The sequence below is a fragment of the Pogoniulus pusillus genome, chromosome 17 (assembly GCF_015220805.1).
Source record: "Pogoniulus pusillus isolate bPogPus1 chromosome 17, bPogPus1.pri, whole genome shotgun sequence".
Classification (NCBI taxonomy): domain Eukaryota; kingdom Metazoa; phylum Chordata; class Aves; order Piciformes; family Lybiidae; genus Pogoniulus; species Pogoniulus pusillus.
This window is the reverse complement of record NC_087280.1, coordinates 9918477-9944730: the sequence shown is the minus strand read 5'-3', so window position 1 is coordinate 9944730 and position 26254 is coordinate 9918477. Positions and strand designations below refer to the sequence as shown.

General features: G+C 38.4%; 1 protein-coding gene across 9 annotated transcripts in view; it reads right to left on the bottom strand.

The window, feature by feature from the left end:
- The window catches only part of WDR72 (WD repeat domain 72), a 117423-nt gene that overhangs the window by 83944 nt on the left and 7225 nt on the right, over positions 1-26254 (bottom strand). For 8 of the 9 annotated variants that reach the window (XM_064157591.1, XM_064157588.1, XM_064157589.1 and 5 more), the window contains exons 2-13: positions 25329-25490; positions 24110-24216; positions 18970-19048; positions 16120-16294; positions 15538-15614; positions 13773-13892; positions 11856-12001; positions 11398-11494; positions 7500-7641; positions 6794-7033; positions 6058-6278; positions 3332-3527 (exon numbers count right to left, since the gene is read on the bottom strand). In XM_064157591.1, coding sequence (XP_064013661.1) covers positions 3332-3527; positions 6058-6278; positions 6794-7033; positions 7500-7641; positions 11398-11494; positions 11856-12001; positions 13773-13892; positions 15538-15614; positions 16120-16294; positions 18970-19048; positions 24110-24216; positions 25329-25481 — 1753 coding nt within the window. In that variant the 5' untranslated portion in view covers positions 25482-25490. Of the gene's footprint in view, positions 1-3331; positions 3528-6057; positions 6279-6793; positions 7034-7499; positions 7642-11397; positions 11495-11855; positions 12002-13772; positions 13893-15537; positions 15615-16119; positions 16295-18969; positions 19049-24109; positions 24217-25328; positions 25491-26254 lie in introns of those variants that run through there. The other variant, XM_064157590.1, reaches the window with a different exon arrangement.

Sequence of the window (26254 nt, the reverse complement as noted above, 5' to 3'; positions counted from 1 at the left end):
AGTCAACTTGACATTGACCATACTAAATAAGTTACCTTTGGAAACCTTGTGAAGACAGGGTACAAGTTTTATGTTTAAGTCTTACCTGTTTAGATTTTAATCTGTGACAATGTTTCTCCCAACCTACAAAGTGTATGAATGCCTTCTAAAAGACAACTTAGGTATTTTTCATTCTTCTGAATGCTTTTTAAAGGGAAATTTCAGCATCTACCATAGGAAACTGGGAGATCATTATGCATAAACAAGTCTTTCATCTGCTCAAGATGTTAACCTCGTAGTTTCCTTGTGGAATGATCATTTTGGAGCTTAACTGGTATAACTGAAAGACATTAAAAAATACTACATGCTCCTAAACTTTACTGAAGTCATCTGCCAAATTCAAGACAATTACTGCTGACTCTACAAAATAAATATTGAAATATTCATGGAAATTCCTTAAACCACAGCATGAAATTATAAACAGACTGGCTGTTTTCCCAGTTATCCATTAACTCTAGAACAATAACACTGTTCAGATTTTTTAACTGTTAACAGAGATATACAAGTCTGATACAAAAGCAGGTCGTCCACTGACTTTCACTTAAAGAGGCAAAGTCTCAGTTGTGAAGCTAATTGCATAACTGGAAGAACCACAAAGAAAACCAGTTTCTGATTGGAGAAACAACAAAAATGTTACTCTGCTCTCATGAGACCCCCACCTGGAATACCATGTGCAGTTCTGGAGCCCCCAACACAAGACATCAAACTGTTGGAGCGAGTCCAGAGGGTCACAAAGATGCTCAGAGGGCTGGAGTATCTCTCCTGCGAGGACAGGCTACAAGAGTTGGGCCTTTTCAGCCTACAGAAGAGAAGGCTTCCAGGAGAGCTTGTAGTGGCTTTCCAGTATCTGAAGGGAGCCTACAGGAAGGCTAGGGAGGAACTATTTACAAGGTCTTGAAATGAGAGAATGAGGAATAATGGGTTTAAACCAGAAGAGTGGAGATTTAAACTAGATGTTAGGAAGAAGTGTTCTTCACAGTGAGGGTGGTGAGACACTGGAATGGGTTCCCCAAGGAGGTTGTAGATGCTCCCTGCCTGGAGGTGCTCAAGGTCAGGTTGGATGAGGCCCTGAGCAACCTGTTCTAGTGGGAAGTGTCTCTGCCTATGGCAGGGGCTTGGAACTGGATGACCTTTGAGGTTCCTTCCAACCTAAGCCATTCTACGATTCTACGTCCATTTCTGTAATGGAATCCAAGCACCAAGACACCACTTAGGCTTTATCCTATGAGGCAGGGAACACGCTCACAGATATGTACAAGTGGTACTATGCATGGCTGCCTCTTCATTTGCCAACATGAAAACTGTACTGAAAGGCTGTTGTGTTTCTGCAGACATTTGTCTGTGATGCTGTACACGTCTTCCTCATGCATCTGAACAATGCATTGCTTGAGTGGCACTGAAGTATCTACATAGCTCTTGATCTAGGTCAGGCCAATTTCAAGGATCAATGCCATGACCTCTCATGTTCTCCTGCAATACAGATATAATTTAACCTTAAACCAACTTCACTAAACCATGGTAGGCTTTTCCAGGTATTCACCTCAGACAGCATCCTGCTATCAGTGCATAACAGCAGCAACACAAGTTAGTCTTAATTTCTAATGCAAATAGCTTCATCCTTTCTTGGTTGGTTTTTGAGTTGGTTTTGTCTGCCTTTTAAAGGCAGCAATTACATATTGCATTGACATCTGAGATCTAGTAATACCTTTGGGAACAGAAAAGAACATATGGGAGAGGAAACCTTCCATTTAGTGGGAGAAGGGGGGGAGGCATAACAGTCTACATTATTGCAGATGTCCTCAGTCTAGTAAAATCAAGGGATCTGGGGAATCAAGAGGGGAAGAAGGATTCTGAGACAGTTACTGTTCCACAATTTTTCCAAAAAGAGAATTGAGCAGAAGAGTAAAACACATGCTCCCTGCCAACTAAGAGTGATAATACATTGCATCTACATAAATAGCAGAATACACATAAGGAGGATATTACCTATTTTCCAGAAAACACAATTCAAGCTTTTGCAGGAAATGAATAAAAGCAGGATAACAAATTAAGGGTCCAGTATTTATTTCTGAAAATTTTCCCGAAATGTAACTAAAGCTAAAAGTCAAAGCAAAACCAATCAGCTACAAGACAGCCAAGAAAAATAAGTACAACACTATATGCAATCTAACATTCTCCTGGAGTCACACCTTCTCTGTTCTTATTGATGTTTTTAAACTAAAATAGTAAAATAATATTAAGTCTAAAAAAAGGAGTTTATAAGAGAACTTTGTGTTAGTAGCTGGTGGAGAAAAACCCTAAACATGTTTCACTGACTGTTGCTGTTAAGTTACATTTATTTTTATTGTAAATCTCTTTATTAAAAGCAGCAATTTAGTACATTTGGGGGAAAAAGTATTAGAAGGCATTTCCTATGCCAGCTTAATGATATCCAATAGCTTACAATACACAATGGGCTTGTAATTTACATTGTACTCCCTTTGCCAAGTCCTTCATTAAACACAGGTATTTCATCCTTTAAAACAAGGAATGCTTTTGTCCAAAGCAGACTGTCTACACAGTGTGTTGTAATAACTTGTAAATTGTGATCTTACTGTTACATTAGTGAAATTGTTTTGATACAGCATTAATATGCTGTGCATTTCAGTAGTTGTAGATTCATTATGCACTTCCCTCCTCCCAGGACACATAGCTCTGAATTACATTAAAACACTGTATTGTAATGCCTAATACCAGTACAGCTTCCAATAGGTCTGCCTCTCAATGTTTAAATAACTAGTTATTACCCTTGTGAATCAGCAATATGCTCTTAAAAGCACCTGGGAATCTACAGTTTAACCTAAAACTCTCAGTGTCAGCTTTCTTGACAACACAACTGTGAACTTTGCAATTATCTTCCACTATGATTATCAATTAACTCAAAAGTTTTCTAAGACTTTGATTTTGCTAGAGAAAGCAAAACTTCATCTTCTAACTTGGAATGTCAATACTGAAAATTATATTCCTTTGAGACTTAATATACATTTCATTTATAGCTTCCTGAAATGCTCAAATTCACTGCAATGTCAGCTAATCATCATAACCTATTGTATTTTATTAGTGACATACCCTGAGTCATAGCAATTTTTTGTCTCTTACTTGTTCATATAAGTATTTAAATCTCTAATGTACTTGATGTGTTGGAAATTCTACTTTTGTCTTGTATAAGACAAAGGTTTGTATAAGATCATAACAGGCAAACAAAACTTAAGGAAAATGAGGGATAAAAAAAAAGAAATCTCTGTCTCATTACCTGTTTCAACTTCCCAAATATAAACTGAATCATCTTCACATCCAACGATCAGCAGATTTTCAACAGGGTCTAATTTTATCTTCTTCACAGGGGAAAGATGCTTTCTGGCATGTAAGAGAGATACTCTCCTCTGAAGGTGTAGAATTGCTACCGAGTGATCACTGCACACACAGCACACTATGCTGTGGTCTTTTAACTGCAAAACAGAAAGAACTTCAGGTTCAACACTTTTAATCACTGTCACAACATTTTAACAAGGCTAGAAAAAGCTGTCCAGTGAGGGGGCCAGCCTCTTCTTGGTCAAGTGACAGGACTAGAGGAAATGGTTACAAGCTGCATCAGGGAAGGTTCAGCCTGGATGTTAGCAAATACTTCCTTACCGAAATGGTTGGAGTGGTCTGCCCAGGACAGTGGAATCACCATCCCTGGAGATGCTCATATGCTGGCGCACAGGGACATGGTTTAGTTGACCCTTCAGTGCCAAGTCAAGAGTTGGACTGAATGATCTTTGAGGTCTTTTCCAAATGGATGTATCCTATGATTTCTTTCCCAGAACATACACATTTTAGAAAATTATGTTTCATTTCAGCCTACATCTCCAGTTTATTTTTAACAGGCTATACGTACAACCCATCTCCTAACAGGGTGTGCTAGTTTGAAGTCAGCTGGAATATTTTAGCCAGAGGAATTAGAATACAGGCTGTGAAAAGGAAACAATGATGAGGTCTACTTCACTCATAGGCTTGCTGAGATGTACAAAACCAAGAAAACAAACATAGATAAAAGAGTTGCTCTCTCTGGCTGTGTCTGCCTCCCTTTTCTCCCTAACCTGCTGTCTGTGTAACTAATCTATCTGCTTCCTAACCCCCCTGGCTGATTCTCCAAACTCACCCTGAACATAAGGCAAAGTCTGGGATAAGGTAGAGGGGTGGAAAGGCAATTGGGAGCCCCTCCTGGGGACTCTGGTTTCTGGAAGGAGTGTTGTGTTTCTGTATTAGTTTTTAACTTGTATATTTATGTATATAGCTGTATATATTGTAAATATCTGCTTGTATATTGTGCTAAGCTGTACATATAAAGCTTCATTCTAATTTCAGCCTACCCTGAGTGATTTCATAAGAGTGGGGAGGTGAAGATCACCCAAACCATCATACAGGGAAACATACAATCTGCTTTAATTTACAAAAAAAAATTTGAAATACTATTTATTTGCAGTATTTAGTCTATCAAAGAAATAATTTGATAATCAAATGAACAGGTGCCCTAGAAAAGAACCAAACTCCTTTTCATGTGATATAAAATTACATCAGGTCTTACATCACAAAAGCGAAGGGCAATTTTTTTCTAACAAGAGCCTGAGTACGATTTCATTTCACTCTGTATGGATCTAATTCTGCTAAGTCTTCCCTTCCTGTAAGCAATTTTGGGTGATACATGAAGGAACTCACCCTAAGGAAAAATTCAGCCCCATTAAAAGCAAAACAACAAAATACAAAACCAAAACACCCCAAACAACCAACCACTCAGGCATTAAATCCTACCCAATTTGCAAAAAAGGGCCAGAAGGAGGCTTATAAGCATTAAGAACTCACCCTGCATGCAAGTGAACTCTAAGACAACCTTAAGTATTAAATATGTTTTCACAGGCTAAGAGGAACCAAAGAATATGATGGGGATGGAGTTTATTCAACAAAATTTCGTGAAGTGTTCAGTAAATCCTCTCGATTTTTACTTCAACATTCATTTAATGAAAAACATGCAAAATCATTCTAAATCTTATAGAGCACAAAAGCATATATGCAAAGGACCACAAGGCTATGTCAGGAACCAAAATTAAGTGTGAACATTTAAATTAAAACGATTTGGGCCCTTATCTTACAATACTATAAAGTAGTTTTGGTTGGAAGACACCTTTAAGATCATCAAGTTCAACAATTAACCCAACACTGTCCAATCACCATTAAACCATATTTGCATGTACCATAACTATGTCCTTTAAATACATCCTGGAATAGCAACTCAAACACTTTCCTGAGCAGCCCTTTCTGTGATAAAATAATTCCCAATATCCAACTCAAACCTACGTTGGAATAACTGAAGATCCTTTCTTTTTGTGCTGCGGCTTGTAACTTCAGAGAAAAGACTGCCACCTCACTACAATCTTCTCTCAAGTAGTTGGAGAGATCTATAAAATCTCCCCTAAGCCTCCATTTCTGCAGGCTAAATAATCCCAGTTCCCTCAGTCACTCCTCATAAGGTCTCTATTCTAGACCTTTCAACAGCCCCAGTGCTTGTCTCTGGACATGCTCTAGCACCTCAATGTCCTTCTTGTAGTGAGTGGCCCAAATCTAAGCACAATTATGTTCAAGTCCTACTTACTGATTGCACTTTGCAGATTCAGAAGTTAGGAGAGCATGACATTAACAAATAGATTGACAACCATAATACTAAGAATGGCAAATAAAAAATCTTGAGTTTTGGTTTAACACATCACTGGTTGAGGATAATTCTTCTGAATTATTGAAGCTACAAATCAAAAGAAATCAATCCACTCTAATTAGTAGCAAACATCAAACAAGATAATTAAGTGAATGTAAATTAAGGGTAAAAACACCACAGGATAAATGTATTGCCACGCAGTTTTGTTCTCTCTCACATACAGGCACAAACACACATAAATGTAGAGATGTGGTTTTTGAGACATCATTTATTATGCTTTTACTTACTCTGTAGTTTTCTGGAAATCTTAAGAGCTCTGTCACTGGACCAGACTGCAGACTGAATTGGTGTAAGATGTCTCCAGTAAATACATCCCAGCAGATCACAACAGAATCCTGGCCACCTGATAACAGCCAGCTTGGATCAAATCTTACTGATTTATCATGTGGGTAAAGTAAATAAGTGACTCTGCTACTATGACCATTCAGAACCTTGTAGGGCAGATTGTCTGAAACAAGACAGTATATAAATGATTCTGTTTAAGAATAGGTCTTCCATACTTAACAGCATATTTGTTAAAAGCACAGAGATTCAGAAGGCCAAATACAATTCTTTAACTGTATTCAAACAATTTTGGACATATTTCCTAGAGGAAAGACAAAGATCTGCACTCAGTTTCATCTGCTGAGATGTATCCTTCAGTGGAATGATCTTTTAAAGGAAGAATACTACTGCCTGCCCATATCCTGTGTCATCCCACATATGTCACTTCCAGGTGACTCTATCACAACCATTCCAGGACTCCTAAACGTGCAAAGCACCTTGTTAATACTGAGCTGTGATCAGGTAGATCAGCCCCAAAGGGAGAGAAAACATCATCATCTTCAATTTTCCTCACTCAATGCCTGGCCATCACTCGTATTTTTCAGACAACTTTTACAGGGATCACTGGAGGGGATGACAGAAGTATGTAGTATTTCGTGCTTGATTGAGATGAATTTGAACCAATTTGTTAAAACTTACCTTTCAGCAAAGGTATGTTTTCTAAAAGTCTTGCTCTTGCAGCTTTTAAACCTACTGTTACTACAATTTTCCCATTTTCATATCCACATACAAGTTTATTGAGACTGGGTATGTATACAGAGGAACTGACAACTGCGCCTCTATCTTCAGGTGCACAAAGATGATCAAAAATGTCCTCAGACATTGAGGGATGTTTATCAAAATTATCCTGAAGAGTCTGTGTTGATGTAATTGGGATCTCTAGAGGATGGGGAGAAAGAGTGAGGAATTTTAATTCTTTCCTTTTAAATTCAAAACAATAAAAATCCAAAGAAAACTAAATACATGTTTTTATCCCCCTGACACATTTCCTAGCTTATCTATTCTGTAGCTTAGGGATGAAAATCCAACAGTTGCTACTCTGACATTAGGTTTGAACATTGTCCTTTTATACCTCCCTGTGAACAAACATAAGTAGGATTAACTAAATTATCATGACATTTGGCAGAGAAGCATTTAAGGGCAGATGGTAAAGACATAGGAACATTCATGTTTAGCTCTAGGAAGAATTTCTAGCCACACATCTTTGTGTATTGTTCCTTTCAATCACAGACAAGCACCACACAGTGAATGAATGAGATTCACTTTCTGATGTGAAAATATTTTCATGCAAATTGACTTTTAGACAAAATTTAAGACAGTATCGAAGGACACAGAATTGTCAAACCTTTTGGTGAACCATCACATGTTGACACAGGGACATCAGGAACATGCCACAAAGTGATCCTTCCTGAAGCTTCACCAGAATAAAGAACCTTATAGAAAGGCTCCTTTCTTTCATTCATGAAGCCCATAACAAAAGGTAAACTCTGCCAAAAATAACACTTAATCAATATTCTGATATTTATAAGCCAGTATATAATAATTAATTGCAAATGAAAAGTTGTGGTGTTGGGTTTTTTTTTGTTTTTTGGGTTTTTTTGTGGGTTTTTTATGCCAAAAGCTGTAAGAATCTAAAACAAATAATGACTGAATCACAGAATCAACCGGGTTTGAAGAGACCTCCAAGATCATCCAGTCCAAACTAGCACCCAGCCCTGTCCAATCAACTAGACCATGGCCTCATCCAGGCTTTGCTTCAACACCTCCAGGGACAGAGACTCGACCACCTCCCTGGGCAGCCCATTCCAATGGCAAATCATTCTGTGAAAAACTTCCTCCTAACATCCAGCCTATACCTCCCCCAGCACAACTTGAGATTGCATCTCCTTGCTCTGTTGTTGGGTGCCTGGGAGAATAGACTGATCCCCTACCTGGCTACAGCCTCCCTTCAGGTAGTTGTAAATAGCAGTGAGATCACCCCTGAGCCTCCTCTTCTCCAGGCTAAAGAATCCCTCAGCCTCTCCTCATAGGGCTGTATTCCAAGCCTCTCACCAGCTTCACTACTCTTCTCTGGACACATTCCAGTTTCTCAACATGCCTCTTGAATTAAGGAGCCCAGAACTGGACACAGGACTCAAGGTGTGGCCTGAACAGTGCTGAGTACAGGGGAAGAATAACCTCCCTTGTCCTACTGGTCACACTGTTCCTGATGGAGGTCAGGATGCCAATGGCTCTCCTGGGCACACTGCTAGATCATGTTCAGCTACTATTTACCAGTACCACCCCAGGTCCCTTTCTGCCTGGCTGCTCTCCAGCCACTCTGACCCCAGCCTGTAGCGCTGCTTGGGGTTGTTGTAGCCAAAGCATCAAACCCTGCACTTGACCCACCCATCCAACTTGCCAACGTCTCTCTGCAGGGCTCTCCTACCCTCCAACAGATCGACATCTGCTCCTAGCTCAGTGTCAATTATTATCTGTCAGTAAGTTCTGCTCACACCAGGTCTACTGAGCCTGGTGCAAGCCTCTCTAAGATCATCTCTGCTTTGCTAGTACCCTTGACTAAGCCCACATCCCACATGGAAAAGCAGAATAGGAGGCCACTAAGGTTTAGTCTTTCTAAATGGAGAACCTATCAACACTATCATCAGCATATTAAAAAAGGCAGCATAAGCATCAAGACCAGGCAGAAAAAATGCTGTGAAACATGGATAATCTTCACATCAAAATAAATTCAGTAAATCTTCAATCATGATAGCATAAATTACTACAAGTAATGAAAAGAGAGCTTTTATGTAGATAAGTCACAGTATGTAAGACCACCATTCTGTCAGCTAGAAAAAGTTTGATACTACAAAGGTATAAACAGAATTATTGACATTTTCCTAGTTCCATTTAGTCAACACTAAAACTTACTGCAGTATATTATCTCACACCAACACCATGTTTCTATTCTTCCATGAGGACTAGAGATCTGTAGGTTTTCTACGCCTCTTGGTGTAGCACTATGGACAATTCTATATCACCACATCACTAACAGTCAAATTATGTGATATCTACTGGTGATTTGCCAAAACCAGCATCTTTAGCTCTTACATAAGCTTCATTCTCAAGTATCAAACTATCAAAATTGGGTGAGATGTTCAAAACATTTGCAAAAGTCCACAAAATTAAGAATCTCCACATACGTCTATATTAATATGTTTGAGTTTACAAGACCACATAGAAGTGAACACTTTGTGGGTTTTTGTGGACCTGTCTTGAGGCACCAAATCAGGCTTTTTTTGCATGAAAATAAACTGTGAGATGTGTGGAGGAGCATGCAAAAAACTCCATACCAGAAAGTCCTGAAAGTGCACTCAATACTGTAGATAGTGTGCATAGAAAGGTCTTGAGCACAAGTTGTTTCAAGCCACACATCACCTTTACTTACATAATAAACAGTCAAGTTACATCTGTGTTCCTTCAAGACATTTTAATAACAGCCTCATATGCTGGATGTGTTTTATCTCTAACATTGAAGTGTGGCGGTAAATTCTAGATGAAACCAAACTACATCACAATATAGTTGCTTATAATTGAAGAACAGAGACCAAAAGTGATCAACGGGCAGTCCTGTCATCTTACAAATCCACCGTATTTTGTTTTCAGCTAGTCACGTAAATATGAAAATTGGAAGATTAGAGAAGGGCAGATGACATCATTAAGAAATTGCCTGTGTTTTGGGGGTAGGAAAGATGAGCCTCCTACCATCACTGTAACCCTATTATTTGCTAAGGCATGTCTTTTGGCTATTTCTTTTCCCTCACTATAGCTGACCTTTTAGCATCCTTCAGCAGTTATCCTATCTGATTTTAGATCACAGCTTTTGAGAGAGAAGCTGAATGGCTTATGCTATTGCCCTTCAACTGAAAAATAAATCTGTCAGGATTGCCAAGAGTATGGAACAAAAATGCTTTCTAAGAGCCTTTAGTTGTCAACAGAAAGAAAAAAGAACATAAAGAGTCTCACATCGGTATATATTTGACAGTGTTGCTAGTCAGGTACAAATATGTTTCCCTTGCATATTTTCAGAAATTGCTTAAAGATCTGCTTGAGCTCTTACATAAACACACAAACTAACACAACTGCAGGCAGGAATGAAACCCACATTTTCATTTCATAAACAGCATTAGCAATAAGATTTAGCAACAAAAGCAGAACTAAAGCTACATGGGGAAAAAAATGTTAGATTTTAGTTCATTTTTTTGCCAAAGGAAGCACCCTTGCCACACATTCTCCCCCACCCCCCCAATAATTCCTGATTTTAAAAAGTAAAATAAAATATTAGAATTAGCTGGTTTTCCATACCTACTTCTTTGTGGTCACAAAGCACTACACAAGAAGCGAGCCAAGATGCAAATTTTCCAACACAACTGGGTCCACTTGAGCTACTTTGTCCAAGTAGCAACTTTTGAATTTGCAATTGGTGTGATATGCTCTGTTAAACCTGACTTCTCAATTACAACTATAGCAGTTCACCTATTTCTTTTTTAGATTAGTTAGTCCTTACCCTTAAACACTTCTTCACGCAGAGGCTATGGTTCTGAAGAAAGTCACACATGTCTGTTTTTATGCATTGTGAGTAATGTCAGCCTCCTCACAGTGTACAAAAGTGAGGCAGATGATTGTGTCTCTGCAGGCTGAAGATAACAGTGTTCTGGATAAAACATCACAGGTCCAACCTCCTTCAATTTAGGATGGATACAGATGGCAAACAACACATTTATGTAGTTACACTGAAATGTACTTTCAAAAAAATAAAACAAGAACTAAGTCACTTATGTTTTGCCTGTGTGTTGCTGTTTTTAATTGTTTGGGGGGGAAAGGGAAGTTGTGGGTTTTGTTTCTTTTTTATATTTAAAGAAAGAGCTTGTAAAGACTCACTTTAACTTCAAAAAAGCACCCTCTCTTTTTTTGCCAAAATTCAGGAAAAACAAACCATGCCCCTTCAATTAGCCAATCTAGAGCTGGGGGAAAAAAGGAAGCTTTTTCCTGTATGAAAAAGTAAATATTTATTGAAACACCAATAAAAATAGGCTATGAGCATCTCTAAGTTTGTAAGTGGAAAAAAAATTAAGGAATAAGTCTTATTGTTTTCACAGAACAATTAAATTTGTTGATTCAACATTTTAGTAATCATTCAGGTAATTGTAATCAAATTATGAATTAACTTTGAAACTCATGGCAAACATTCATCCATTTACCTTATTTTCTTTCACAGTAGTAAAGCAGAGTAAATGAGGATAAACAGTTTCCCTCAGCACCTTCCCATCAGCAGGATACATGCTTTTAGAAAGTCCACTGTATCATTTGGAAATGAAGAGAGAATTAAAAGCTTCAGAAAGTCATATTTTTAGAAAGCAGAACAGTAGTATCCAAGATTCACAAGTTCAATTAAAAGTTACTGAATAAGTAATTACAAGCGACTTTTTGAAATCATAGCACCAGCTGCCCAAGTTCTACATGACTAATCTTATTCCTGTGTCCCCTGCTGTGCCAAACAATGACTTAGGGCTGTCAAACTCTGGGTAAATCTTTGAGTGCCAAAGTGGTTTTGTTCTGGTTTTTGATCATTTGCAACATGCAGAGATTTTCCATAATAAACCTTCCCAAGTTCATCTTGTACCTGAACTTTTTGTGTGAATTTCCCATCTGAGCCCACCTGTTTAGCAGCTGGTAGATGTAACTGTGGCCATCTTCTGTCCAGATGATAAGTCTGTAAGCTGCTAGTACTTCACCACCAGCAAAGCACTGACCACTTTTGCAGAACTCAGTACAAAGCAATGAGAAATCACAATAATCATAGACCTAAGCTCAGGGTAAAACAAAACAAAACATGAAAACAGGACACCAAACCAAGCACAACACACAAAGTAATTGGTACACTCATTTTAATTCAAGCCATTTCGGAGAAATTGATAAATAAATTGAACGAACTTGACCCTGCAGTTTGACTATCTCCTTTAAGCTGTTTTCGTACTAAACTACTGTAATGCCAGAATCAGAATCTTGTATTTCAAAGACAAAGACACTGACAATTAAAAAAACCCACAACATTAGATTCTTCCATTAGATTAAGTGATTTTGGATGAGATTTACTTTGGTTTGCCTTGCATTTACAACTAACATTTACTGGACTACTCTTTTTTTAAAGAGGTAGGTAATTATTTTAGCACGTAAATATGACACAGACAACAGATAGATGCTATAAATGCTTTTGTCTCTATTCTTTAAAAGCTCATCTCTATATTCAAGAACTTATCTGCTGGCATAATCACAGCACACATTAACAAAACTGATTTTTCCTTAATTAGGAAGCTATAAATTATGAAAAAGAAAAGCCTTTAATTGCAATGAAAAGAAAAAAGAAACTCAATGTACAATCCCCTTTGCTTCTAAGAATTTTTCTCTCTTACATTTCTTCATCTGACAAAAAATTATGGCTTGTTTGCTTCCTATGAATTTTCCATTTTAAGCTGAAACAAGATACAGGTACAGTAACCTAGGATATTGTTTGCTCATTCACATTCGTCACGGAGAGCACCACACATTTTTATAGTTTATTGCAGCAGTATGAGGAAACAGATTTCAGAATGACAATTTTCTTAAATTATCTGAAGCTAATTTCTATTCATTAGCTGATTTCTAGCTAATTTGCTCTGTATTTTCATTGCTATAGAAGTGAGTTAGAGAGCCACTTTAAATAGGCCTGAGAATCTTTCTTGGTTTACATACCACATACCATTCCCATTAAGGGCTAAAACCATCATCTTTTATTTTAAATTTGATTACAAAGATTTTCCATAAAAATCTGTTCTGTATGTGGAATTTCTTTAGAGATGTTTTTGTGCAGAATTTTAAATAGCCCAAGAGATAAAGTATACCCTGCAGTTGTAGTATTCAAAGTCGACTCCATGTATGTGAAATTCCCCTTCGGCCCCAAGCAGCAGTGCTTGGATCAGGTAAATATGTTGCACTAACAGCTCAGGATGATTTTAAGAGAAATGTCATAACACTGGGAAAAAGAAATCAGTTTAACTAAAATTTGAAATAGGTTTCAATAGTTTCAGGAAGCATTTCTTTTCTTGTAGCTAGCAAAACAAAAGTAGCAACATATTGTGCAGTCTTCAGTTTTGCTGGCTTCTGTTAGTGGAACCCAGGCTATTGGTCCTGACGGAACAAAGGCCCCTGGATAGCAAAGACTTGCCAAATGTGATTACTTCTGTCATACTTAAGCAGTTTTTGTGCATCTTTGTCTCCTTTTGAAATGTGCTATGGAGGGAACTACAACACACTCAATGCTCTAAAACTGGCTATACTTAATCTCTGTTCTTCTCAGCCAAACTTTTTTCAAGGTTAAACTTTTAAAGCAGAAATACATTCATTAGAAGACTTCATTTCAGTCAGGCAGTCAATATAATCAAAGAAGGGATACAGCATGCTACTGTACCTGACAATTAGTGAGCATTTTGTCTTAAAAAAAGTAGTGGAGGAGAAAGACAAGTATCTATATGTAAAATTCACATTAGCTTTTCAAAATGATTAGTAGAGTTCTTAAGTAAAATGCTCAGTAACCTACCTGCCAGCATGTGGAAGACACAACTAGAAGGAGCCTTTCTGTGTAAGTACAGAATCGTACTGCTTGACAATTTATGAAGTCCAGAGACTTTGATTCCTTCTCGCACACACTTTGTCTCTCCTTTGCAGCAGAGGGGAAAAGCAGTTAAGATTTATTCTAGATAATCTGGGGTTTTACTTTCAGGATACAAACCTCTGCAAATAACTTTGTTAGCATGCACTTTTAGAATGCAAAGCAACATGTAATCCTCAAAAGTGATTAGAGTTGAGCAGTACTATGTGAACAGAAGACATTCAGTATGGCTCAGACCTAGATCTCTTGAAGTGATAATGAATATGGAAAAGGACTAAAGGCATGTCATAGATAACAGATATTCGTTACAGCAGATGCTAAGTATTCCTCAGTCAAAAATAGCTACAACAACCTATAAAATTGACAGTATCAGAATGGATGATGAATATTCTACTTTCCCACTCATCCTTGTTGCAACCAGGACAGTCTGGGACATATACGGCTGTCATGTCTGTTTGATCTTAACACCTCTAAAAAGTCATGGGAAAGTAATTAATTTTCATAGTTTCATATTACTGAATGTGTCAATGGTTAAAAAAATGTTTTTTCACCCTATGTAAATATCAGATCAAGGCCATCAGGGTTAGAAGCAAAAGAAGGGCTATGCTGGTCACAGAATCAAATAAAAACCCCTTCAACCAGTAAGCCATTCTCCCACTACACCTTGAAGCTCCAGTTAGTCCCAATTAAATACAACCATATTTATTAACATACTGCTCTTTAAAATGCACAGTAACTGAATCATTACTCATGCTGCACTCCTTCACCAAAGAGAAGCCCCAAATTGTAAAAGAATGGCACCATACGTGCTTCTTTTGATGTCTGTAAAAAGTTGTTACACGATTTCTACAGTGACAGTATTTTTTGCTGCAGCAATGTTGAAAAGACCTCCCTAAAACACTGCAGATAAAGAAAACTATCCAAAACCCACCAGCAGGGTATCAAACTTGACAGATTCTCCTGAAGAGCCTGATTCAACTCATTAATAAGGAGTGCTGCTGCAAGCTTTGCAGTTTGTCAAGCAAAGCAGTGATGTACTGCAGATAATCAGAGAAGACAGTTGACATTTGGCTACTTATGCTGATGATTCATAGTACTTGATGCAACACTGAAGCTCTCAGAGTTTAATTCAAATGAAACATTGTGTTCCAGTTCTAACACTTGTGCATATCAAGTGACAGCTGCTAAGAGTACTAAACACAGAAATGTTGCACAAAGTGAGTTTGAAGATGGAGAAACAGGGCATTCAACAAAAGTCTTTTCCCAGTGAAGACAGCATTGTGGAAGGCAGCCAGATGAAAATGGTCTAACATACCATTTCGAAGAAAGTAACAGGCTGAAGAGTATACAAAGGGTGACCTGAAAGAGCTTTAAGGATAGAGTGAAGGAGTTCAAAGAATAGAGTGCTATTTTCAGGACAACAGGAAAGCATTACAGCTTCAACATCATGGAATATGAAAAGGCTAGAAGCACTGAGTGAAACATATTACAGTTTAAAGTTAATTGGACCCTTGGATACTCCTGCCTTTAATAGTGATATGAGGCTGTGTTCTCAGAACTTAATGACAAAACTGATCATTTTGCTTAATACATACAAGTTAAATATTCTGGATTCTGCTTCACTGTATCTTTTACCTGAGATTACTACATTGCTGTCACTGGGTGTGACATTTCACAACTCATACAAACTGACCTGTATGCTATTCAAAGACGAAGACAGGTCCCACACTTGAAGAACTCCAGCTACAGACACTGCAACCAATGAGTCTTCTGTGAAAAGTTAATAGTAAGATAGTTAATTTGAAACCAAGTACAAGCAGTGCCTAACACCAAAAGAGAACCTTGGCACAGACACTGGTGCTCTACACAGCACTAAAACATGGGTTCTGAAGGACACTTAAGATGAAGTATTAATTTTACACAGAAATAGTTAATTGGTATACAGAGACAGAAGCAGCACAAGCAAATAGTGAGTAATTATTTTGTCCACTGAGAAATCACAGAATGGTGGTTTTGTGCCCACAGTTTACAGAATTAATTTGTACTTACAGACAAGAAATTAGATGTTAGAGCACTGTAGAGGCTGCTGTTTTCTCTTTAAGAAACATACTAAACACAACACCTCCTTAAGTGTTGTCAAGAAAATGTTACTATCTTGTACATAAAAACGCTGTAAGACATAATTAGATACTAAATCTAGTAAGAATACACTACCTATACAGAAATATTTTCTTACAATTTAAGTGGCCTACATAAATAAGTCTGTAATGTATACCTTGAATTCTTGCAGAGTGTACAATACACATACAATTTATCCAATCAGGAGACTGAGATGATGATAAAGTGTGAATAACATCCAAAGTCTTAGCATCAATAATAAGAACATCTTGGTATTCTCCACAACAAAGAAGCCAGCCTTCACCTGTCATTCGGAATGAACAATGGTAATACTGTAGAATTGGAAAGAAGAGAGTCAGCATACAGAGCTACACAATTGTGTACATCTATTTTTCACATTATGCATGTCATACTTTGATTATAATCAACACCTACTGCATACGTGAGACCGTACACAATTTCACAAGTGACACAAGTATTCTGTTTACATTTGCAACAATTTAATGTAGGCACAGATCTCAGCAAGAAGTGCTTTGTACTGGAAAAGGGATCTGTCCTGCCTAGCTATTGGGATTTTTGGAAATGATCAAGGCATTAATTTTTATTATAAATTGCCAACCATTTTGGAACATATTTCTCTGAGAAGCTTCATCTCTCTCCAAACATCTGATAAAGCTCCAATTATGAAGTAGTACATAAACATAAAAAAACCCAAAACATGTGAAAATGCAGAATATTTACTATTAATTCTTTCTTTGTGAGATAGTCTTGACTTTGGTGTTAAATGCCATAGGGCCCAGAATATTCACCCTTTCTCAGTCATGTGAAATAAAGAAAAAACTGACACAACAAAGTCCTATGGAACAGAGATGACAGTGCAGAGCAACTCTGAAGGCTTCTATTTGGCTGGGTGTTTCATATGTGCAAGAACATTTACACTTTGTGTAATGTCTACCTGTAATTGTACCTCTAACTGCTACAGGTACATAGTGAGCCAATTAAAATGGAATTTACAAGTAAATACTATCCTTAAGGGGAACAACCGTGTAGTCAGGAAAACATCAGACAGATGCACAAAGTTGCAACTCATTTTTTGCAAGTTCTCTGTACATTTGGTTTTGCTTAGATAATAATTCTTGGTCTATTGGTTAACTAAATGAAATCTGGAAACAAAAGAAGTGTAAAGAACTGGGCATAGGGTAATTATTACCACAGATATTATGAACAACCAGAGGCAGAAATGCTTAGCAGTAGGAACCTTTTGTAATTATTGTTACATTTAAATTAAGCTTGAACTGGAAGATTTGTATAGTAAGTCCTCTGAGAAAATCCTATCCTGGTCAAGATCCATGAATGGTTAAGAGTTGACCCTGATGTTCAATTTAATTTCAAATAGCAAATATTCAGTTTGCACTATTTGACATCTGCCATTTATACCTGAATCATCTAAGTTGAACAAAAGAAACCTACTAGACCAAATAAGCTAGTAGTTTAATTAAAGCCTACTACAACTGGAAATAAATTTTATGTCACAAGTAATTATTTATCGTGCAAGAACAACTGAAAAAAATCCACCACCACAACACCAGAACAACCCACAACAAATCTTCACCCAAAACCAAAAAAACTTCTTATAAATATCTGAAGGTTGCATTTTAAGAACAGTTTTTCCTCCTAGCAACACCTGTTCTTTCTCCTGTTAAAAAGAAACAGTACAGATAATCAGCTCGGCCAGATCTCCCACTTCACTGTAGGATTCTTCCAGAACTTTATTAAAATCCAATTGTGCAATATCACAAAGTATATCACACCACACCTCTGTTACATTATAATCATAATACTGTTTTGTGTGTGCAGACATACCTATGTAAAAAGAATATATGCTTTAAATATATACCCAAATAAAAAAATACAGAACAACTTCTGAATGAGCACTGTATATATATATGCACATACATAAATATGTAAAAACATTTTAAAGAAGTTATTCTTCTATAATTTTTATTTGATAATATACCCAAGGTTTATGTTTTTTCTTTTCCCTTTGTCATTAAGAATTTTGTGCGGATTCATCATATCGACTGGAATTGCATCATGAAAATTTGTTTCTTCTGTGAGTTCTACAATATTTGCACTCTGAATTTGGCCATAGTTTGAGTCACAAAAGGTCTCAGATTCTGAGAGGCTTTGTTCAACCCTAGAATTTCCTTGAAGAAACACAGCTGTTAATTAGCCTAGGAGCCCCAAGCTCTTCTAATATACCAAGAAATAAGCCATCTCTCTGAATAGAATCCATACATGGGGGGGCTCCTCAATTATATACACACAGGTATTTCAAACACATCCTCACAATCTAACATTAGATACTTAAGTCTACTGGATACGGTACAAAGCAGACACTTCAAATTAACTGAAGCAATAAAGTGATTTGGTTTCCCAAAATAAATGATCTATACCAAGTTATGCAATGAATGAAAGTGTATTTTTAGAAATGGGGCAGAGCAGTCTCTTGGAGGTCAGGAGTTCAACGTCAAAATCTTTCAAATGTTTAAAAGTAAGATCTCCATCAGGCTGTCTTAATGTCCGGCTAGATTGCTTGCATTTCTTTCATGTCATCAAAAGCCAACATTAAGCTTGAACGTTCCAAGCAATTTGAACGCAGGAGAGTAAAGATAAAGACAATTTCATTCTTCTACTTGATGCTCAAACATTACAATATATTAATCAAGACTGCATTTCAGACATATGTAGGCTAAAAAGAATCAGTTTCATTTGATTAAAGTGTCCAAAGGAACATCAAAGACTCAGTTATTTTCTTAGGAGGAAGTAAAAAAAAACAACCAAAAATAGCACATAAAACTACTTATATTGCAACAGGTTACTTTCTCCTTGTAAGTATGCTACGAGTTAAATTTCAAACTGTATGTTTCTGAAAAATGACATGTTAATACAGCAAAACTTCTCTTGTAATGAACAGAGATATTCCATGAAAAGTTGTGATACTTACACAGATTGCTGTATGCCGGTAAGGAAGCTTTGCATTCCCAATGCACTGTCCATTACTGACATTCCAAACACACATCTCCCTGCCAAAGATAACTTCATATTATTCTCTGCCATTTCTATTCAATCAGCTGGAATAATTTCAGGCCATCAAGTTTTTTCTTTAGTGATTTACTTAAGTGCAGCCTGGTCTTCTATGTGTTTTTTGTTACAGATTACTGAGAAAATGTTGTGGTCATTAGCAGGTGATGACATACAGTACTTGGTTTTTTTGTCTGTTTGGCCTTTTTTGTTTGGCTGGTTACTTTGGGGATGGTGGTTGTTTTGTTTTGTAATTGCACCCTACTGCCTCACAACAAACCTGACTTTAAGCCCAACTCTGGTCTACAACAAATTGTAGGTATACTGCCATTACAGATCGTCAGCATGTCACTGTAACTATTTGTCGTTGGAACTACACCCTCCTGAAAATGATTTATTTCACCGAACTCAAACCACACGTTGTGAAAACCAGAAAGCGTCTCCTGCCGCATTAGACTTAGCTCTTGAGAGAAAACGCAACTTCTGCTAAGAAGAAACAGTGCCACCGTGAGGCTATTCCCGAAACCTGTTACGAGGTACCTGCCTCTTCTGACAACCTAAAGGTCTGCGCAGCATTCGAGCTACACTGAATCACATTTAAGGGTAAGCTCTGATAAAGATGCGTTAGCCAGTCTTCCCTACTTAAATATTACTCAGCATACTACGGGACTGGAGTACAACAGAAACAGTCAAACTAGGTGGTGCAACCGAGGCTGTTTGAGGTATTTTGTCATAGCTCAGCATCTGAATGTTGAACTTGATGCCTTTTGATTTTATTTCAATGATTGAAACAATTATTTAATGATTTCTGAAATCATAATCTTGCTGAAATTACATTTGCTGAACCAGGCCTTAAACAGCACATTGGGGGGGAAATATATTGTTGTATCAGAAATACTGCTTAAGTGATCTGCATTTTAATCTACACACTTTCAAATATTATATTTTTCTGGTGTAAAAGAAGCAAAAGCTACACATCTGCAGCATAGTGTCAGAGCTGGCAGTCCAAAAAAGTCATGAGCAGCAGAATGCGTATACTGTTTGTTAACCACAGAATGGTAGGGGTTGGAAGGGATCTCTGGAGATAATGTAGTCTAATCCCTCTGCTAATACAGGTATGCTTAGATCAGGTTGCACAGGAACATGTCCACACAAATTCTGAAAGTCTCCAGAGAAGAAGATTCCACAACCTCTCTGGGAAGCCTGTTCCAGTGCTCTGTCACACTCAAAGTAAAGAAGTTTCTCCTTAAGTTCAAATGAAACCTCCTGTATTGCAGTTGATACCCATTGCCCCTTGTCCTATCATGAGCCACCACTGGGAAGAGCCAACCCAATCCTCACAATCTCCATCCTTTAGATGCATTTAGAAAATCCCCTCTCAGTCTTTTTTCAGGGCTAAAGAGCCCCAGGTCTCTCAGTCTCTCCTTATAAGAGAAAAATGCTCCAGTCCCCTAATCATTTTAATGGTCCTCTGCTGGACTCTCTTCAGTAATTCCATGTCCCTCTTGAATGGAAGAGTCCAGCATTGGACAAAATACTCCAGATGCAGCCTCACTAGGATATAGCAGAGGAGGAGGAGAACCTCCCTTGACCCACTGGCCACACTCTTCTTAATGCATGACAGGATACCATTGGCCTCAGTCAAAAGTGCATATTCCAGGCTCATTGTGAACTTGTCCCCCACTCCCAGGTCCTCACATTTCAAAGCAGTGAATTTCCCTGGTTTTATATCAGAGTAACAGTTCATTTCACTGCTTTAGCTACATTACTGTGATACACAGGTGCAAACATGGACAAATGAGATCAGCATATTACTTCAGCTCCTGCATGCTGCACTTAATCTACTGAGCGTACTAACAAGGAGCAACACCACATTGACAAACCTGTCCTACAGCATAGGCTATGTGCACAGGACATCAGCAAGACCTTCCAAATCATTAACTTGTAGGTTTCCATATAAAAAGTACAAAAGCACTGTTCAATAGTCATCCTTCTAGGATAAGACATTCTGAAGTAGGATGAGGGGAGATTATAATCTCCAACTCAAGGAGACAGAAGTTTGGAAACGGCACAAGTGAATGATTCAGAAGCCAGAAAACGCAGTTCAATGCACTACACCTCCTGAAGGTGAGGCTTCCTATAGGTAATTATTTTAGCTTTGTGTTGCAACTTTCTAGGGATTAGTGATGGATGCTTTGCCTATATGCAATATAGTTAAATCAGCAGTAATTTGGTAACAGTGAAAAATTAAAGGAGCCAAAAGACTATTCTGTTTTAGTTACACATATTTCATATAAGCCTGATGATCCCTTCAGAGTCAGAACCTTTACAATGCAAACATCTCTCTGTATGTGCTGGTTTGAGGTAAATTGGAATATTTTAATGAGAAATATCAGGCTATAGGCTGTGAAAAAAAACAATGGTGATGTGTACTTCACTCATAGGCTTGCTGAGATGTATAAAACCAAGCACACAAACATAGGTAAGACACAGTGTGTGTGCGTCTCTGTTGGAGTAAGTGCTTGTGCTTTTCTCCCTGGGCTTTTGCTGTGTAACCCAATTAATTCTGCTTCTAACCCCCCTTGCCAATCCTCCAAACTCACCTTGCACCTAAGGCATACTTTGGGATAAGGTAGAGGGGTGGAAAGAAGGTGCAAGGGTCTTTGTGAGCCCCTCTTGGGGAGTCTGGTTTCTGGGAGGGGTGTTGTGTTTCGGTATTACCTTTAACTAGTATATTTCTGTAGAGAGCTGTATATATTTGTGATACATTGTAAATATCTGCTTGTATATTGTGCTAAGGTGTAAATGCAAAGTTTCATTCCTTAACTTCCAGCCAGCTGAGTCTAGCCTGGGTGATAAGAGTGGGAGGGCAGGTAGGTCCCAAGCCATGACACTATATGGTGTATCTACAGCAAAACCCTCATTTCTTTTCTAATATTTTCCAACTCGTCTGTTTGGAAACAGAGTATCTTTCCTCTCTTATGTGGAAGCTGTATGGTACTAACAGTACCATATTAAACATATGATACTTCAGAATAAGGATGGAAAAAAGCTTCACCTCTGAACCCATGAGTAAAATTGCAGTAGGCCAATACAAAACTACTTCTTATCCTCCTTTCTGCATGTAACAACCAGAACTGTTTACCATCTGTGCAATGTGGCAATCTAATCTTTGGAGATTAAGAAGCCTGAACCAGTTGGTTCAAGTTACCCCTTTCTTGTACACTCATGACTGAGAAAAACAGAGATCCTAGCAGCTGAGAAGGATAAACTGAATATTCAGAGAGAAAAATTAAACAATTGAATGCAAAGTACAGAAATTAGTTTGACACAAGTGATGTGCTAAGCCACAACAAACACACAGGAGAAGAAATGCAGTATTGAGAATCTCTTAAAAGAATCTCTTTCAAACCAATAGGTATGATTCAAACAAAGACAAGAAATATATATACCTTTCGTTCAAAGGGACTCTTCTGTGCTTCCATACATATTCACTGAGCAAGCATAACCTGTTTCAGAGTACATTAGCCTCTTGTACCAATTCTACTCTCAAAAATGAGCTCAGGAAGTAACAGGGAAAAAAAACACTATGATGACAAAAATGCCTCTGAACCTGCTGATTCCCTCCAACAGCCCATTATTCTCCCTTCAAATGGGGCCTAGCTGACCCTCTGAACAATTCATTCTCTTGACTACTAACTGGGCATCTGATCCTGCCAAATTCTTCTGTAGTCCAAGAGATGAGCTCTTAGCTTGATTATTGTGTGTAAGATATCCTTTCCATATCACAGAAGTATAGAATGGTTTAGGTTGGAAGGGAACTCAAGGATCATCCATTCCAACCCCCTGCCATAGGCAGGGACACCTCCCACTAGAACAGGTTGCTTAAGGCCTCATCCAGCCTGGCCTTGAACACCTCCAGGGAGGGAGCATCCACAACCTCCCTGGGCAACCTCTGCCAGTGTCTCACCACCCTCACTGGAAAGAGACCTTTCCTGACATCTAGTTTGAATTTCCCCTCTGCCTGTTTAAACCCATTACCCCTTGCCCTCTCATTATGAGACCTTGTAAATAATCCTTCCACAGCCTTCCTTTATGCCCCCTTTGGATACTGGAAGGCCACTATAAGGTCTCCTTGAAGCCTTCCCTTCTGCAGGCTGAAAGGCCCCAACTCTCATAGCCTGACCTCATAGCAGAGGTGCTCCAGCCCTCTGAGCACCTTTGTGGCCCTCCTCTGGACTTGCTCCAACAGTTCGATGCCCTTCTTGTGTTGGGGGCTCCAGAACTGCACACAGTACTCCAGGTGCGGTCTGATGAGAGCAGAGTAAAGGGGGAGATTCACTTCCCTTGCCCTGCTGGCCACGCTTCTCTTGGTGCAGCCCAGCACACAGCTGCTGTCTGGGCTGCACATGCACACTGCCAGCTCATGTTGAGCTTTTCATCCATCCAGACCCTCAGGTCCTTCTCCTCAGGGCTGCTCTCCAGCCATTTACCACCCAGCCTGGAGTGGTGCTTGGGATTGCGCCAACGCAGGTGCAGCACCTTACACTTGGCCTTGTTGAAGTTCATGAGGTTGGCCTGGGCCCACTTCTCCAGCCTGTCTAGGTCCTTCTGGATGGCATCCCTGTCCTCTAGCAAGACGACTGTGCCACACAGCTTGGTGTCATCTGGAACTGGTGCCAGCACTAACCCTTGAGGGATGCCACTTGTCACTGGTCTCCAGGTGGACATTGTGCTGTTGATCACCACTCTCTGAGTATGACCATCCAGAAAATTCGTTATCCAGCAGTGTTCCACTCATCAAGTCTGTATTTTTCCAGTTTGGTGACCAGAATGTCATGGGGGACAGAGTCTAACACCTTACTCAGGTCCAGGTAGATGGTGTCAGTTGCCCTTCCCTTGCCCACTGTTGCTATGACTTCACCACTAAAAGCCACCAAATTTGTCAGGCATGATTTGCCCTCTGCTTTGTAGTGGATTAACAACCTCCTAAATGCAGAATCTAACCTACACCTGCCATATGTGTCATGATTTAAGAAATAAGTGAATATTCAGTTACCTACCCATTTTCAGTAGCACTTACTACACATGGTTGTTTCTCAAATTCCCTTGCTTTTGCCAAGCAAGTTACAGAAGCAGTGTGGCCAAAGAGAATTTCTTTAGATGAAATCTAGAACAATAAAATGTTTTAACTTAAACATAATGTTTTATGTAGAATCTCATGATATATAAAAGCAAAAGAATACTACTTGTACATGTTACTAGTGAATAGTTTGCTTTATATTGTTATGTTCTTCAATCACATATCTGAAATGCACAGATGTAGATGGATTATGCAGTTTGCAGAAAACACAGTCTTTGTATTTACTGCAATCTTAAAATTGCACTTTATGAGGAATTTATGGAGCTTCAAAGGATACAAACCAGGAAATGTGCAAAAAAAAACCTCTGGCCTCCACTGTACAACATGCAGCAAAAAATGGCAGCATGAAGCAGGAAATTGATCTAGCAAAGCTCTTAAGCATGTGTTTCATATAACGTAATCCCTTTGATTAACTTCACTGCATGCAAAGATCTTAACGGAAAAGGGTCGCCCTATAGAAGTGCAAACAAAAGGTTCAACTTATATTTGAGCTCAAATGGGGCAGTCAACTATTTGTTTTTTTTTTTTTTTAAATAGAATCACAGTTGTAGAAGTGCAGGATTAAAATCACATTGGAACTGCTTTGACTTTGTTCCATCCTCAGGAAAAATAAATATGGAACAGTCGATTTTATGATAGCCAAAGCATCAGCAATAACATGACAGGTCTGCAGCTTAATTATACCCCCAAAAATTTTTTTTTCATTGTACCTATCATCTTTCTACAAATTTTTCCATTGTTAACCTGATAGAGAGCCCTGGTTTTACAAATGTTTGTTAGGGCTTGTGTGTGTGGTTTTATTTGGTTGGTTTTCCTCAAACGACAGGCCATGCCTCAGCAATTGATTAATAAACAATCAGAACAAAGCCACAATTATCATGATTGTGAAGGATCTGTCATTACAGCACACAAATCTCAACATTATAATCCGCAGGTCATGGTAACCTATGAAGAATTTTCCTAAGTCTGCAAGTGACTGGTCGCTTCAGCATTTCAACCCTTTGTGTTTCACACATTTCCTATAACAAATACCACTATCTTTAAAATTTAATCTAAGTAAGTGCAAGCCTGGGTAATCCCATTGTTTATAATAAAAGACAAAACTCCAAGCTGCATGCTGTAACATAGTGGACACAAACCTTTAATTCTGATGAAAGATCCCAGAGGCATATTTGTCCTTCTTGACTTCCCGTAACTATAGTCTGCTGGTCATCTGTAATCATAATAGCAGTGATGCTGTGAGAAGGAGCTATTTTTCCCCACACTGCCACAGCCTGTACTGATACCTTCATAGTCAGCACCTGGAAACAGAAACATCATGATAATCCCAAATTAACAGGAAATGTAATAAAAAAGAACCCTAAAAAAGGCAATCCAATCAACATCTGAAAAGGGGAGCTATGAAACACTGATGCAAAAACATAGATGAAGCATTTTCTCACTATCACCAGCATCATGCTAATGCTTTCATTAAGCTACAAGTCAGCTGTATCAAAACTCCCAAAATATAAACATGAGTTCAACAGATTCCAGCACTCTCCATCTTCCTAGAATGCCTGTAAAGGTGCTTCAGGAGCATCCCTCTTTATCTCCCTTCCCTTTCAGCTTTCTGGATAGAATGCCAGAAGCTTGTGGTTATCTGCTTCTTATTGTTGTCAAGGAAGGAGAAGGGTTTGAAGTTGACATGTGCCTGTGACGTGATTCCACTGAAAACTGAAATTCTCTTAAACTTCATTGAGGGCACTTTTGACTACCAACAGCATGCAGGCAGTAGACAGACATCTGACAGATACTGTGCAGCATCAAAAACTTACACAATCAATGCATTATTCACAAGCATGAGTGAAGAAGAAACAACAGATTTTAGGCTCTTGAGATGCACTATTATTTTGGGTCACTTAAAAATATTTTAAATGTTATTTTCAAAATACAGTATGTCACCTACTGTTATCCAAACATCAATACAATTGCAGAGGTGCCTCAGAGCAGCTGCTCTGCCACTAAGCAAAATTCATCTTCTGGAGAAAGTGCACTCCTGTTTGTCCCAGAGAAACCAAAGGAAAAC